We start from the raw sequence: 14,975 nt of genomic DNA on the forward strand, positions 1-14,975 counted from the left end.
GTACCATTTAGAAATGGTAGCTGAAGTCATGTGAGCTGATGAGCTCCTGGAGAGAGATGGTATGGAATGGGATGATGTTGCTGACTCCTTAAAGAGAACCTTTCTAAATTGAACTCATCTTCCCTCCTAAACCCATTCTTCTTCTCCTGACTTCCTTATCTGGGTATAACCTGACCATCATCCCATGTCCTAGTAGCCTGCAACTTTGGTATTATCTTTTAGTGTTCATATTCCATTTGTTGCCCTCAAATCTGCAGTGACCACCCATTTCCCTCCATAGCATGCACAAGCTTTCTGATCATTAACTTCAGGGCACTTAGTACATGTCTTTACACTCTTTTGCTTCTTCCTACCTGTAATTTATTTTAGTGTCTGTTTCCCACAGTTGCTTGTAAACCCCAAGGGGCAAGGATTGTATCTGCTAATTTTGTTGTTCTCTCCTATGCTCTTTTTACAGTGCCCTGCACAGAATAAGCACTCAGTAATTTCTATTGATTGATTTTACTCCATCATAATCATCCTTGACCTCTCAGCAGTCTTTGTTACAGTGGACCATCCCCCTCTCTTGGAAACACTATCAAACCTTGGTTTCTCTGATGGTCCTCTCCTGGTTCTTCTAGCTTTCTGGTTGCTACTTCTTGTTCTATCGCCCGGCCCCTCTTCTGCCTCCCACCTCCTAACTGCAGGAGTCCCTCAAAGCTCAGTTCTAGTTCCCCTTCTATTCTTCCTTTACACCCACCTCCTTGGAGAACTCAGTTACCACATCTATGTCAGTGACTCCCAAATCTACCTCTCCAGCCCTGACCTCTTTTCTCTGCTATCTCACATTTCCTTTTACCTTCAGGGCATCTCTAACTGGGCACCCTAAACTCATAATGTTCAAAATTACTATCATTACTACTAATACTTCTCTGCGGAGATCACACTGTACTAAGTACTTCAAAGAATACATGGGCATTGTTTCAGACACAATCTCTGGCCCACAAAAGGCTCATGATTTAAGAGGCCATAAGGAAAGCTTTGACATCCAGAGGGGAAAAATAACAGGATAAAAAGTGAAGCAAAATAAATAATTCAGAACTTTGGCAGTAAGAATTTACTTCGTCTCTTTACTGTGTTACATGTCTCCAGTTCAAACTGCATTGTCCAAACTGTCACAGCTTTTCCAAGTGGTAGAAATAGGTTCCTCAAGGGTATAAGGCAAGGTGAAGGCATTCCTTGGGCCTAGGGAGACCCAGGGCTTTAATGCTGCTCGGCAATATTTTATGTATTATACCCTATACCTGTGTTTTAGTCTATGAATCAGCTGGGAAATATAATACTGTATATGTTAAACTGACATGAGCTGTCAGTATTGGAAATATGTAATTCAAGGAAATTAAGTAGTTCAAAATTAATGTTTTAAAGTTCCCTTATAAACAATATTATCTTGTTTATCTGAGAAAACGTCACCTCATTCATTCATTCAGTTGTATTGAGCGCTTACTGTGTGCAGAGCACTTGTAGTAAGCGCTTGGGAAGTACAAGTCGGCAACATGTAGAGAAGGTCCCTACCCAACAACGGGTTATTCTAAAGTGTATCTAGTATTCTGTTGTTGCTTGATGTATGGAAAATAGCAACAGTCATCTAAAGGAAGAAAATGGTTCTTCTCTCAGTATTCATTTGAGCATTTAAGCAGGGCCCTATCAATAGCGCAGCACTTGGAATGTTCAGAAGGCTGCCATTGGATGGTGATGCGAGTCTTGCTTGAAAACCGATCCCATCATAGCTAATGATGCACTTCATCTTGAAGGTGGCATCTAGGTCCAGCTTTCTTGATAGATAATCCATGAAATGATATTGAAAGTATCATAGAAGAGGAATTGAATAGCTCTTTACTAGAATGTGGATGCAGAAGATGGTTTCTGAAGGATAGGTTTGAGGACAGAATAAATCATTAAGGCAGCAACTGATTCCTCAGAGGAATAATAGGAGAAGGCAAAAATCTAATAAGTGTGTTTCTTGGAGATATGGGATCATTTTGCTTCCCTTACTACCCTTCTTTCCCATCCTTCCATCTGAAATTTGACTGTAGATTTGTCAGAAACTAAGTATGCATGTGTTTGGGTAAGACTAGGCTGAATCAGAATGTTTGTTCCCCTTTTTGGAATAGTCTTATTTTCTGAAATGCAGACTTTTCATTTCAAGTTTCGAAATCCATACAGATGGGTGTTTGATTCTTGCTTTTTTTTACATGAATTTGTGTTTATTTCCATCTTTCTAGGCATTACACTGATAGCTGTGGATGAGGCCCACTGTGTTTCAGAATGGGGGCATGATTTTAGAAATTCATTCAGGACTCTGGGCTCCTTAAAGACAACACTCCCTTCGGTAAGCTTACCTTTATGTAATAGACTCCAAGGGATATCCTGTTTGACGCAAATAACCTTTAAAATCCACAGTCTTAATCTTATGGATTACTTTGACTACTGCATTCACCTCCTCCCTGCCTCCTGTGTCTCCCCACTCCAGTCCATACTTCACTCTATTGCACGGATCATTTTTCTAGAAAAAGTTTCATCTGTGCCTCCTCACTCCTCAGGAACCTCCAGTGGTTACCTGATCACCTTTGCATCAAATAGAAACTCCGTACCATTGGCTATAAAGCACTCAGCTTTCCCTATCGTACCTCAGTGAGCTCTGACTACAGCCCAGCCCATATACTTCAGTCCTCTATATCTGGCAAACTCACTGTGCCCCGTTCTCGAATATTTTGCCACCGACACCTTTCCCACGTCCTCCCTCTAGCCTGGAACTTCCTCCCCCTCCATATATGCGTGACCACCACTCTCTCCACCGTCAAAGCCTTATTAAAGTCACATCTCCTTCAAGAAGTGGTGCCCCATTAAGCCCTCTTTTCCCCTGGCTCCCTCTCCCTTCTGTGTCATCTATGCACATGAATCTGTGACCTTTAAACATTTGATAATTTCTTCACCCTCAGCTGCACAACAATTATGAACATAACTGTTAATTATCTTTCATAAATTATTCATTTATATTCTTGTCTGCCTCTCCTTCTAGACTGTAAGCTCTTGGTGGGCAGGAAATGGGCCTACCAGCTCTGCTGTATTTTACTCTCCCAAGTACTTAGCACAGTGCTTATTTGATTATGGATGGCTTTGATCTTACAGATAGCTAGAAGCAAAGAGATTTGTGGGGGTTGTTTTTGTATTTGGGTAGGAAAGAGTAAGATGGAGAAATGAAAGACTTCATCTAATGCTACTACCCCTCTTGGGACCGCCACCAGGTAGGTGGAAAGCTATTTCAAAGTGGGACTGCCAGAATCCATTGCAATCCAGGCATATTCCTGGTTATGACCACTCCAGACTACATCCACCTCAAGGTTGTGATCTGCACTGTTCCTTTCCTGACCACAATATTTGTAAGCTTGGCCATGATTTAATATCCAGTCACTACAGGTAGATCAAACCCGCACAGCACCCGTCCCACCCTCCCCTGTTGTCAGGGTCTTTCTTTGCCCTTCTTTCTGCATCCTGAACCCCATCCCCCCACTCCCTCCCAGTTACAGTTAATTGCTATGGTTCCAGCCACCGCTACCCCTGGTTTTCCCTTCCCGCTGGTAGCCCTTCCCCTCCATCTTGGTCAAGGCGATGGCAGAGTGGGGTGGCCATAGGCCCCTTCCTAAATCTCTGTTGCCTGCCCTCCCCCAGTCCAATCTTGGCCCCTGAGATTTTGGCTGGGGTGAGGAGGAACAGAGGCTACAGAGAAGCACCTTGGCCTAGTGGCAAGTGCACGGGCTTGGGAGTCGGAGGACATGGGTTCTAATCCTGGCTCTGCCATATGTCTGCTGTGTGACCTTGGGCAAGTCACTTAACTTCTCTATGCCTCAGTTACCTCATCTGTAAAATGGAGATTAAGACTGTGAGTCCCATGTGGGACAACCTGATTACCTTGTATCTACCCCAGTGCTTTGAACAGTGCTTGGCACATAATAAGTGCTTAATAAATACCATTATTATTGTTATAGTTGGAGAGTTTTGGGGAGCCATGAGGCCTGTGACTGCAGTGGCAGTGGTCTCTGTGGTTAACATAAAAACGAAGAAGGGGACTAGGAAGTCAGGGAGGAGGTGGAAGAGTAAGTGCAGTGGTGGAGAGGAAAGACTTGAAAGCCATTGAATGGGGGATGATGGCACGAGTGGCGCAAAAGGAATTGATGGATGGGGGAATTTGCAGAGCAGTTTCTACTTACTGGTAGTATTCATTCATCACATTGGGAGTTGGTTTTAGAATTGATCCTAACTTATTGCATGCACATCTGGGGCAAAAAAATACCCCATGATCAGGTTTGCTTCCTTGAAAATGTGGCTGTATCAATAAGGTACACCCATATGACTATTTCCACTAATTTCAGCCCAATTTACTTATGAGGGGTATAAGGCTAGCCCTTGTTTCAAGCTTGAAATGTTAAGTCTTATTTTAAATGTCAATTGTTTTGTAATTTTTTTACTTTAGGATTTATTTTCACCATATTTTTCAGTCAGACATTCATTTAATGGCATTTATTGAGTGCTTACTTTGTTTAGAGCACTGTACTAAGGCTTTGGAGAGTATAGTGCAATGCAGTTGGTATAAAAGATCCCTGCCCACAAGGAGTCTACAGACTATAGGGTGAGAAACTGACATTTAAATATATTACAGATGAGTATATACATATGTGCTTTGGGGTTGGGGGAGGGATGAATATCCAATGATTAACAGGAACAGACCCAAATCCATAGGTGACACAGAAGGGAGGGCTAAGATAGGGAAGTGAGAGTAGTCAGGGAAGGTTTCTAGGAAAAGGTGGTGTGATTTTAGTGGGACTGAATCTTTTTTATAAAGAATAACAATGAAATGTTTGAATGTTAATATTATAAATCTCCTCTTCGGGAATTCTCATCTATACTTGGAACAAAACCTGGTATAAAATAAGTAGTACCCCCGATGGTGATGATTATGATTAATACTAAAAAAAGTGGATAGTGAAATAATGCAAAGAGAAGCCATTATCTTTTCAGCATTCTGTATTCAGTAATTAAACATTTTGAAGAACTGAAAATTCATTCCCTTTACTGGCTGCAATTTAGAAGATGATTTTTTAAATCAAATCAATTATATTAATTGCGCACTTACCATGTGCAGAGCACTGTAATAATAATAATAATAATTTTGGTATTTGTTAAGCGCTTACTATGTGCAAAGCACTGTTCTAAGCGCTGGGGAGGATACAAGGTGATAAGGTTGTCTCATGTGGGACTCACAATCTTAATTCCCATTTTACAGATGAGGTAACTGAGGCACAGAGAAGTTAAGTGACTTGCCCAAAGTCACACAGCTGACAAGCGACAGAGCCAGTATTTGAACCCATGATCTCTGACTCCTAAGCCCTTGCTCTTTCCACTGAGCCATGCTGCTTCACTGTACTAACCTTTGGAGAGTCGGATATAACAGGATTGGCAGGCACATTCTCTACCCACAACGAGCTTACAGTCTAGAGGAGGAGATTACAGACATGTACATAATTGCTGTGGGGCTGAAGAAGGGGTGAATAAAGGGAGCAAATCCAATGGAGGGGTGACACAGAAGGGAGTGGGAGAAGAGAAAATGAGGGCCTACTTGGGGAAGGCCTCTTGAAGGACATGTGCCTTCAGTATAAGGCTTTGAAGGTGGGGAGAGTGATCATCTGGTAGATATGAAGAGGGAGGGCGTTCGAAGACAGACGCAAGGACGTAGTTGAGAGGTTGGTGGTGAGATAGGTGAGATCAAGGTACAGTAAGTGGGTTGGCATTAGAGGAGAGAAGTGTGCGGGCTGGATTGTAGTAGAAGCAGCATGGCTCAGTGGAAAGAGCCCAGGCTTTGGAGTCAGAGGTCATGGGTTCAAATCCCGGCTCCGCCACTTGTCAGCTGTGTGACTTTGGGGAAGTCGCTTAACTTCTCTGGGCCTCAGTTACCTCATCTGAAAAATGGGGATGAAGACTGTGAGCCCCCCGTGGGACAACCTGATCACCTTGTAACCCCCCCAGCGCTTAGAACAGTGCTTTGCACATAGTAAGTGCTTAATAAATGCTATTATTATTATTATTATTTTAGTAGGAAGGCAGCAAGGTAAGGTAGAAGGAGGCAAGGTGATTGAGTACTTACGGCCGATGGTAAGGAATTTCTGTTCCATGTGGAGGTGGGTGGGCAACCAGTGAAGGTTCTTGAGAAGTAGAGAAACATGGTCTGAATGTTTTTGTAGAAAAATGAATTGGGCAGCAGAGTTAAGTATGGACTGGAGTTGGGAGAGACAGGAGGCAGGGAGGTCGGCAAGAAGGCTGATGCAGTAATCAAGGCAGAATGGGATAAGTGCTTGGATTAACTTGGTCGTAGTGTGGACGAATCTTATAGATTCCTAACCAATAACCAGGAAATGTATATTGTTAAGGTAAACTCTTACCAAGCTCGATATCAAGTACTGAATTAGGTATAAAATAATCAGTGGTATTTATTGAGTATTTTATTGTATGCAGAGCATGTACTAAACATTTGGGAGAGTACAGTAGAGTTAGTAGACCAATCCCTACACACAAGGAGCTTACAGTCTGGAGTCAGATCTACAGTCAGATCAAACATTCTGTGTCCCACATAGGGCTCACAAACTAAAAGATAGGGAGATCAAAAGAAGGAGAGCTAATATTTTATCCTGATTTTACGGATGAAGAAACTTAAGCGAAGAGGAGGTGTGACCTTTCCCAAAGTCACAAAGCAGTCACAAAGCAGGTCCGTGACAGAGTCACCGGTAGACCTGACACCTAGTCCTATACTCCTGCCACTAGGTCAGAATCAGGCATCATGGATTTCCAATGGAAGCAGATATAAAAATTATAATCCTTCCCATTTTAGATGTGCATTCTGTCCTTTTTTGTGTACAGGATACATAGGAGCTGAGAAATGGCTTATGCTTTTATCCTAGGGATTTACTGTAGGTTCTGAAATACCAAAATACACATCACTTCCCTCCCATAATCCTCCATCAATGTCCTGTTGATCCTTGTCTAAAGCAGAATTGCAAACCATCAGATTTAAAGGTGTCTATCCATTGGCTCCTTCCTGCTTAGTCTTTCTATTTCTGCTAGTCCCTGACCCAGCTCACGTTCCCCAGTCTTTTCAAGGTAATATCTTAGCCAGCCCTCATACCTAACTCTCCCCATCTTTGCCCCACTCATGAGGAGGAATGATGGGGTCAGCCCTTCTTTAATGCCCTCCCTCCTCCCCTTTGCAGGGCCGTAGGACACAACTGTGTAACACTGTCTCCTTCCCCTGCCAACTCCCGGTGCGATCCCTCAACAGTTTGGCACTTGGCATTACCTTTTGTGTGAGTGTGTTTGTATATGAGGAGAGTATACATATATATGCATTTTTTTTGGGTGGTGGGGTCTATGCACAAACATAAATGTGGCATAGTGGATAGGGCACAGGCAAGGGAGTCAGAAGGTCATGGGTTCTAATCCTGGCTCTGCCACTTGTTTATTGTGTGACCTTGGGCAAGTCAATTCACTTCTCAGACTCAATTACCTCATCTGTAAAATGGGGATTGAGACCATGAGCCCCAGTTGGGACAGGGACTGTGTCCAACCCAAATAGCTAGTACCCACCCCAGCGCTTAGAACAGTGCCTGGCATATAGTAAGCATTTAACAAATACCATCATCATCATCATATATATTTGATCTTTTGTTTGCTTGCCTCATTCCAAAAAATTGTAGGCTCCTTGAGGTCAGGAATCATCTGTAAATTTCCTAAGCAGCTCTTACAGTTAGTTCCCCTATAAAATGGGAGTCTCATTCTTGACAAATCTTACATTCCAGTACAAACACAGGCCTTATAACCTGGGTGGTGCATGTCCACAAATCAATTTTTCCCAGCATTATATTTTATCTAGGAAGATGCACTTTTTAGGAAAACCATCCCCTAACAGTAATCTATGTAAAATATCTAATGGAAACACATGGTATGAAAAAACTGAGGGTTCAGTGCTTTGCATACAGCAGGCCCCCAAAACAAACTATTGATGTTACTCTGATAATGTATAAGGAAGAATGTACTGAATTGAAGGATTTTCAGCCACAGTGGTGGGTTTCTCTGAGGGATTTTATAGGATCTCCTTCCTTTGGAAAGCTTTAAAAATAAAATAATTTACTTGTCTGCTGTTAAATGGTGAAGAGTGCCGCCTGGTGGCTATTGAGCTGAGTTTTTTTCTACTTTCTTTGTGCCTTATTTTTAGTTTATTTCAGGGTCTCTGTATTTCCCATATTTTCACTATCTTCTGACATTTTCTCCATGGCCCATACGCTTTCCAGAGGAATCATGAAATGCCAGAGTTAAGGTCATTCCTATGAAATAATCACTCATAATGTTTATTGTGCATTTAGAGCTAGGTGCGTGTGTGTGTGTATATGTGTGCGGGTGCATGCGTGTATGTGTGCACGTGCACATACACTCAATAAATATAATAAGCAAATTTATAATATATGAATATACAAGGCTAAGGCATAACTATATACGGAGACGCAAACCTTTGTGAAACATCTTCAGTGTCTTGAAGGAAACTGCTACGTAAGTGCAGAATTATAATTATGTTTTGTAGAGATCAAATTACTGTTTTGAAAACCTTCAATTTAAGTCAGGGCTTGTTTTTCTATTCTGTTATTATCAGGAATACTGCCACCTGCTAATTAAGGGTCTCACATACTGCAAAATTTTTCTAAAACAATTTGTGTAGGCATAGGATTCTTAGAAAAATAATAAATACATCTACTTTGTTATCTCCCCTGTGACACTTTAGTGTGCTAATTCAGCTGGAGGTTCAGTTAAAACAGATTAAAGTCATTTCTGAAGTAGCTTGAAAATTGATGCGTGAATGTAAGAAATAATGACAAACCAAACCTAAGAGCTTGTTATTTATAGTTTGCTCAGGCATGCATTGATACACATGATGTTGGTGGGTTTTTTGTTTTATTTAATGGTATTTGTAAAGTGCTTACTGTGATCCAGGTACTCTGTTAGGCGCTGGGGAGATTCAAGCTGATTAGGTTGGACACTAATCCAACCTGATTAGGTTGGAACTCTCCTCCCTCCTCTCAAGTGCTACTCTGGCCACCTGTGCTTCTGACCCCCTTCCCTCTCATCTTATGAAATCTCTCGCTCCATCCCTTCTCCCCTCCTTAACTTCCATCTTCAACCGCTCACTCTCCACTGGTTCCTTCCCCTCTGCCTTCAAACATGCCCATGTCTCTCCCATCCTAAAAAAACCCTCTCTTGACCCCACCTCACCTTCTAGTTATCGTCCCATATCCCTCCTACCATTCCTTTCCAAACTCCTTGAACGAGTTGTCTACACGCGCTGCCTAGAATTCCTCAACAGCAACTCTCTCCTCGACCCCCTCCAGTCTGGCTTCCGTCCCCTTCATTCCACAGAAACTGCCCTCTCAAAGGTCACCAATGACCTCCTGCTTGCCAAATCCAACGGCTCATATTCTGTCCTAATCCTCCTCGACCTCTCAGCTGCCTTTGACACTGTGGACCACCCCCTTCTCCTCAACACGCTATCTGACCTTGGCTTCACAGACTCCGTCCTCTCCTGGTTCTCCTCTTATCTCTCCGGTCGTTCTTTCTCAGTCTCTTTTGCAGGCTCCTCCTCCCCCTCCCATCCTCTTACTGTGGGGGTTCCCCAAGGTTCAGTGCTTGGTCCCCTTCTGTTCTCAATCTACACTCACTCCCTTGACCTCATTCGCTCCCACGGCTTCAACTATCATCTCTACGCTGATGACACCCAGATCTACATCTCTGCCCCTGCTCTCTCCCCCTCCCTCCAGGCTCGCATCTCCTCCTGCCTTCAGGACATCTCCATCTGGATGTCCGCCCGCCACCTAAAGCTCAACATGTCGAAGACTGAGCTCCTTGTCTTCCCTCCCAAACCTTGTCCTCTCCCTGACTTTCCCATCTCTGTTGACGGCACTACCATCCTTCCCGTCTCACAAGCCCGCAACCTTGGTGTCATCCTCGACTCCGCTCTCTCATTCACCCCTCACATCCGAGCCGTCACCAAAACCTGCCGGTCTCAGCTCCGCAACATTGCCAAGATCCGCCCTTTCCTCTCCATCCAAACTGCTACCCTGCTCATTCAAGCTCTCATCCTATCCCGTCTGGACTACTGCACCAGCCTTCTCTCTGATCTCCCATCCTCGTGTCTCTCTCCACTTCAATCCATACTTCATGCTGCTGCCCGGATTATCTTTGTCCAGAAATGCTCTGGGCATATTACTCCCCTCCTCAAAAATCTCCAGTGGCTACCAATCAGTCTGCGCATCAGGCAGAAACTCCTCACCCTGGGCTTCAAGGCTCTCCATCACCTCGCCCCCTCCTACCTCACCTCCCTTCTCTCCTTCTACTGCCCAGCCCGCAACCTCCGCTCCTCCGCCGCTAATCTCCTCACTGTACCTCGTTCTCGCCTGTCCCGCCGTCGACCCCCGGCCCACGTCATCCCCCGGGCCTGGAATGCCCTCCCTCTGCCCCTCCGCCAAGCTAGCTCTCTTCCTCCCTTCAAGGCCCTGCTGAGAGCTCACCTCCTCCAGGAGGCCTTCCCAGACTGAGCCCCTTCCTTCCTCTCCCCCTCGTCCCCCTCTCCATCCCCCCATCTTACCTCCTTCCCTTCCCCACAGCACCTGTATATATGTATATATGGTTGTACATATTTATTACTCTATTTATTTATTTATTTATTTATTTTACTTGTACATTTCTATCCTATTTATCTTATTTTGTTGGTATGTTTGGTTCTGTTCTCTGTCTCCCCCTTTTAGACTGTGAGCCCACTGTTGGGTAGGGACTGTCTCTATGTGTTGCCAATTTGTACTTCCCAAGCGCTTAGTACAGTGCTCTGCACATAGTAAGCGCTCAATAAATACGATTGATTGATTGATTGATTGGACACAGTCCATGTCCCATGTGAGGCACACAGTCTTAATCCCCATTTTACAGATGAGGTTACTGAGGCACAGCGAAGTTAAGTGACTCATCCAAAGTCACAGAGCAGACGTGCTGGGGCCAGGATTAGAATCTAAGTGCTCAGACTCCAGGCCGTACTATTTCTACTAGGCTGCTTCCCTTTAAATACCGTCTTTTCTTATTTGACTTGACAGTAGAGCATATTCTATTTAGGATGTCTAGTTTTTCCTATTGGATAGTAATCTTGCTTTCATTTTTACAGGATGTTTTAATTTCCTATTAAATGTATGGATTTTTAAAAATTCCAGTATTAAAGATGTTCTTGTAATAAAATTGGGACCAGGGTAGCCAAAAGTATGATAGGATATAAGAAATGGCATTCCTTGGTTAATAATAATAATAATGGTACTTGCTAAATGCTTACTTTGTGCTAACCACTGTTCTAATTGCTGGGGTAGATACAAGGTAGGCAGGTTGGACACAGTCCCTGTCCCACATAGGGCTCACACTCTTAATCCCCATTTTACAGATGAGGTAACTGATGCCCAGAGAAGTGAAGTGACTTGTCCAAAGTCACACAGCTGACTTTTGATGGAGCTGGGATTAGAACCCAGGCTGAGCCCCCTCCTTCCTCTCCCCCTCATCCCCGTCTCCATCCCCCCCGCCTTACCTCCTTCCCTTCCCCACAGCACCTGTATATATGTTTGTAAGTATTTATTACTCTATTTATTTTACTTGTACACATTTATTCTATTTATTTTATTCTGTTACTATGTTTTGTTTTGTTCTCTGTCTCCCCCTTCTAGACTGTGAGCCCACTGTTGGGTAGGGACCGTCTCTATATGTTGCCAAATTGTACTTCCCAAGCTCTTAGTACAGTGCTCTGCACACAGTAAGCGCTCAATAAATACGATTGATTGAATGAATGAATGAATGAACCCATGACCTAGCAGTTAGAGTAGCAGTCTATCCCATCCCTAGTTCTGTGTCCGATAATGGCATGGGGTATATGGGTGATGAGTGGTGCTTGTCTTACATAATGAACATGCATGGAAACAGTTATGGTTGTACCATCTAACATCTCTTAAATTCTCCTCTACATTCATAATGCATTAATTTAGTCACTAATTCATGGATTGCTGCTCTATGTATTTAGCCCAATCACACCTATTTATCCAGATGTTTTTCAGGATAATCTGGTGAATATATCTATGGTATTTATTGGGTGCTTACTCTGTGTAAAGCACTGTGCTAATGTAGTGAGTTGAGATTGAGTCAACTGGGTATAGTTCGATTTTAGATCACATCATCTAGAAGCAGCATGGCCTAGTGGAAAGAGCATGGGCAGGGGAGTCGGAGGACCCGGGTTCTAATCCTGGCACCGACACATGTCTGCTCTGAGACTTTGGATGAGTCACTTAACTTCTCTGTGCCTCAGTCACCTCATCTGTAAAATGGGGATTAAGACTGTGTCCAAACTGATTATCTTGTATCTACCTCAGCACTTCATACAGGGCCTGAATCACATTGGCACTTTACAGATACCATTAAACAAAGTAAATGTGTGCAGAATGGTGTTTTAGAAAATGACCCAAGCAGTAGAGTGAAGTGAGGACTATAAGGGGAAAGACTGGAGCCAGGGCGGTCTGTGAGGAGGCTTATGCAATAAGAGATCTTGGATGCCTGTGGGGGAGGAAAAACCAAACTGGACTTTCGGCCTGCTCAGCAAAGGCCTGAAACTCAGGTGGGAGCCTGCGAAAACTTTTCCATTTCCTTGGAGATCAGCGCTTGTCTACTCTTTCCTCAGTCAATCAGTCAATCGTATTTAGTGAGCGCTTACTGTGTGTAGAGTACTGTACTAAGCACTTGGGAGAGTACAATGTAACAGAGGTGGTAGACATGTTCCCTGCTGTCCTCCTTTCTTCCCAGTACTGACATCAGCAGGAACAGACCCTTTTTGGGGTCCTTCAATGGTACCAGCCCTGACCCAACCCTCTAGGGATTCATTCAAACCCACTGACTTCAGAACCAAAGTGTGTAAGAAAGACTTGATTACTCCTTCCATTGAGTTCCATACTCATAATTGGGGCAGGCCCAGGGAGGTAGCTGGTTGTTTTTAATCAATCAATCAGTGTTATTTATTGAGCATGTACTGTGTGCACAGCACTGCACTAATGCTTGGGAGAGTACAGTACAACAGAATTGGTAGGCATGTTCCCTGCGCACAACAAGCATACAGTCAGCTTATCCTTGTGTAATTGGTAATAGGTTGAGCTCCCATTGGGTACATGGCACTATGTTAAGTGTCTGGGAAAGCACAATTAAGCATTTGGGAAAGCACAGCAGAATCACAAGGCATGTTCCTTGTCTGCACGGAGCTTACACTCTTAACAGACCTAACAGTATTTACAAGCATGATTTATCCTTATATTTGCTGACCCAAAATGACAGTCAAATTCATATCAATTTGTTTTTGTTTCTGTTCTTTGCAAAAGGTGGTACACACAATAGGAACGGCTGCTGACCAGAAACCAATAAGGTTTAAACGTTATCTCTTAAAGTTTGAGATATTTCTTTTAGAATAAAAAGTGTGGATAAGTTGATCTATAGTTGTGTGACATACTGCGCAGTTTGTCGTGTTTCTCTCCTTATAGAAATATCACAGAAATGTCTATAAATTGATTAGCTTATTCACATATTTTTTCCATGTGCCCTTTATCAGGTTCCTGTTATTGCTCTGACCGCCACAGCAAGTTCTTCAGTCAGAGACGACATTATGCATTGCCTGAAGCTGAAGAATCCTCAAGTTACCTGTACTGGTTTTGATCGACCTAACCTATACTTAGAAGTTGGACGGAAAACAGGAAATGTCCTTCAAGATCTAAAGCAGTTCCTTGTTAAAAAGACTGGGTGAGGATTTAATATTTTGTTAAATTTAGTTACCACATTATTCCGTTTAGATGTTTTCTACTTATTTTATCTCAGATATTTTCTGGTTAGGTGATGTAGCCAAAATTATATTAAAATGGCCTCCTAGGTTCCTAAATAGTCTGGTTCAGAAAGTAGTCTGTCATTATATGACTGGGGGTTATTTACATCAAAATCATGCTTGAGTAATTGTGATAATTTCTATTGTTAAACTTCCATCCATTTTGAAAGAAAATGTTTCTTAACTTTAACACATTTTTTACATATAAAACTCAGACATTGAAATTTAAACTTTTCTTGGAGTTCTGTCATCATGTAAATGTATGGCACATAAAATCAAGAATAAATTTTTATAGCCATTTTAAATTTCCCTCTCTAATTCATTTGTTAAAATGAGAATATTTAGGCTGAGTCCATGAATCTCAGATGATGCAGAATTTAAGCCTTTTCACTTTACAACTGTTCTTCATTTTCCTTAGGGGTTGGATATTAGCTGTTAAAAGTGCCCTGAGCTATAGGTTCAGGCCCCATTTTTGCATCCACTTGGCAGTGTGCTGTACCGTTGCCTGCCTGCTCTTTCACTGCACTCCAGGCCCCAGTGGGATTACAACTGGCAAGGCCTGGCATGATCAGGTGTGAGGAGTACCGCTAAAGCCCAGTATCACCATAATCTATTCCTTTGCACAGGTTCTCAGCCTTGTAGTCTAAGACCGAGGCTTGCCCTTCATTTTCTGTGGGAGACTACTTAAACTGTCAGCTCCAAGCAGAACAGGGACTGTGTCCAACCTAATTAACTTGTATCTATCCCAGCACTTAGAACAGTGTTTGACTCATCCCAAGTTACACAGCAGGCAAGTTACAAGCAGGCACAGTTTGTCCTGTTTCTGTCCTTATAGAAATATAACAGAAATGTCTATAAACTGATTAGCTTATTTATTTATTTTTTCCATATGCCCTTTGTCAGGTTCCTGTTATTGCTCTGACTGCCACTGCAAGCTCTTCAGGTGGATAAGAATTAGAAC

General features: G+C 42.9%; 1 protein-coding gene across 4 annotated transcripts in view; it reads left to right on the forward strand.

The window, feature by feature from the left end:
• The window catches only part of WRN (WRN RecQ like helicase), a 115,771-nt gene that overhangs the window by 57,723 nt on the left and 43,073 nt on the right, over positions 1-14,975 (forward strand). For all 4 annotated transcript variants that reach the window (XM_038746693.1, XM_038746692.1, XM_038746691.1 and 1 more), the window contains 2 exons: positions 2,265-2,371; positions 13,748-13,935. In XM_038746693.1, coding sequence (XP_038602621.1) covers positions 2,265-2,371; positions 13,748-13,935 — 295 coding nt within the window. The remainder of the gene's footprint in view (positions 1-2,264; positions 2,372-13,747; positions 13,936-14,975) is intronic.

Source organism: Tachyglossus aculeatus, chromosome 5 (assembly GCF_015852505.1).
Source record: "Tachyglossus aculeatus isolate mTacAcu1 chromosome 5, mTacAcu1.pri, whole genome shotgun sequence".
NCBI lineage: Eukaryota > Metazoa > Chordata > Mammalia > Monotremata > Tachyglossidae > Tachyglossus > Tachyglossus aculeatus.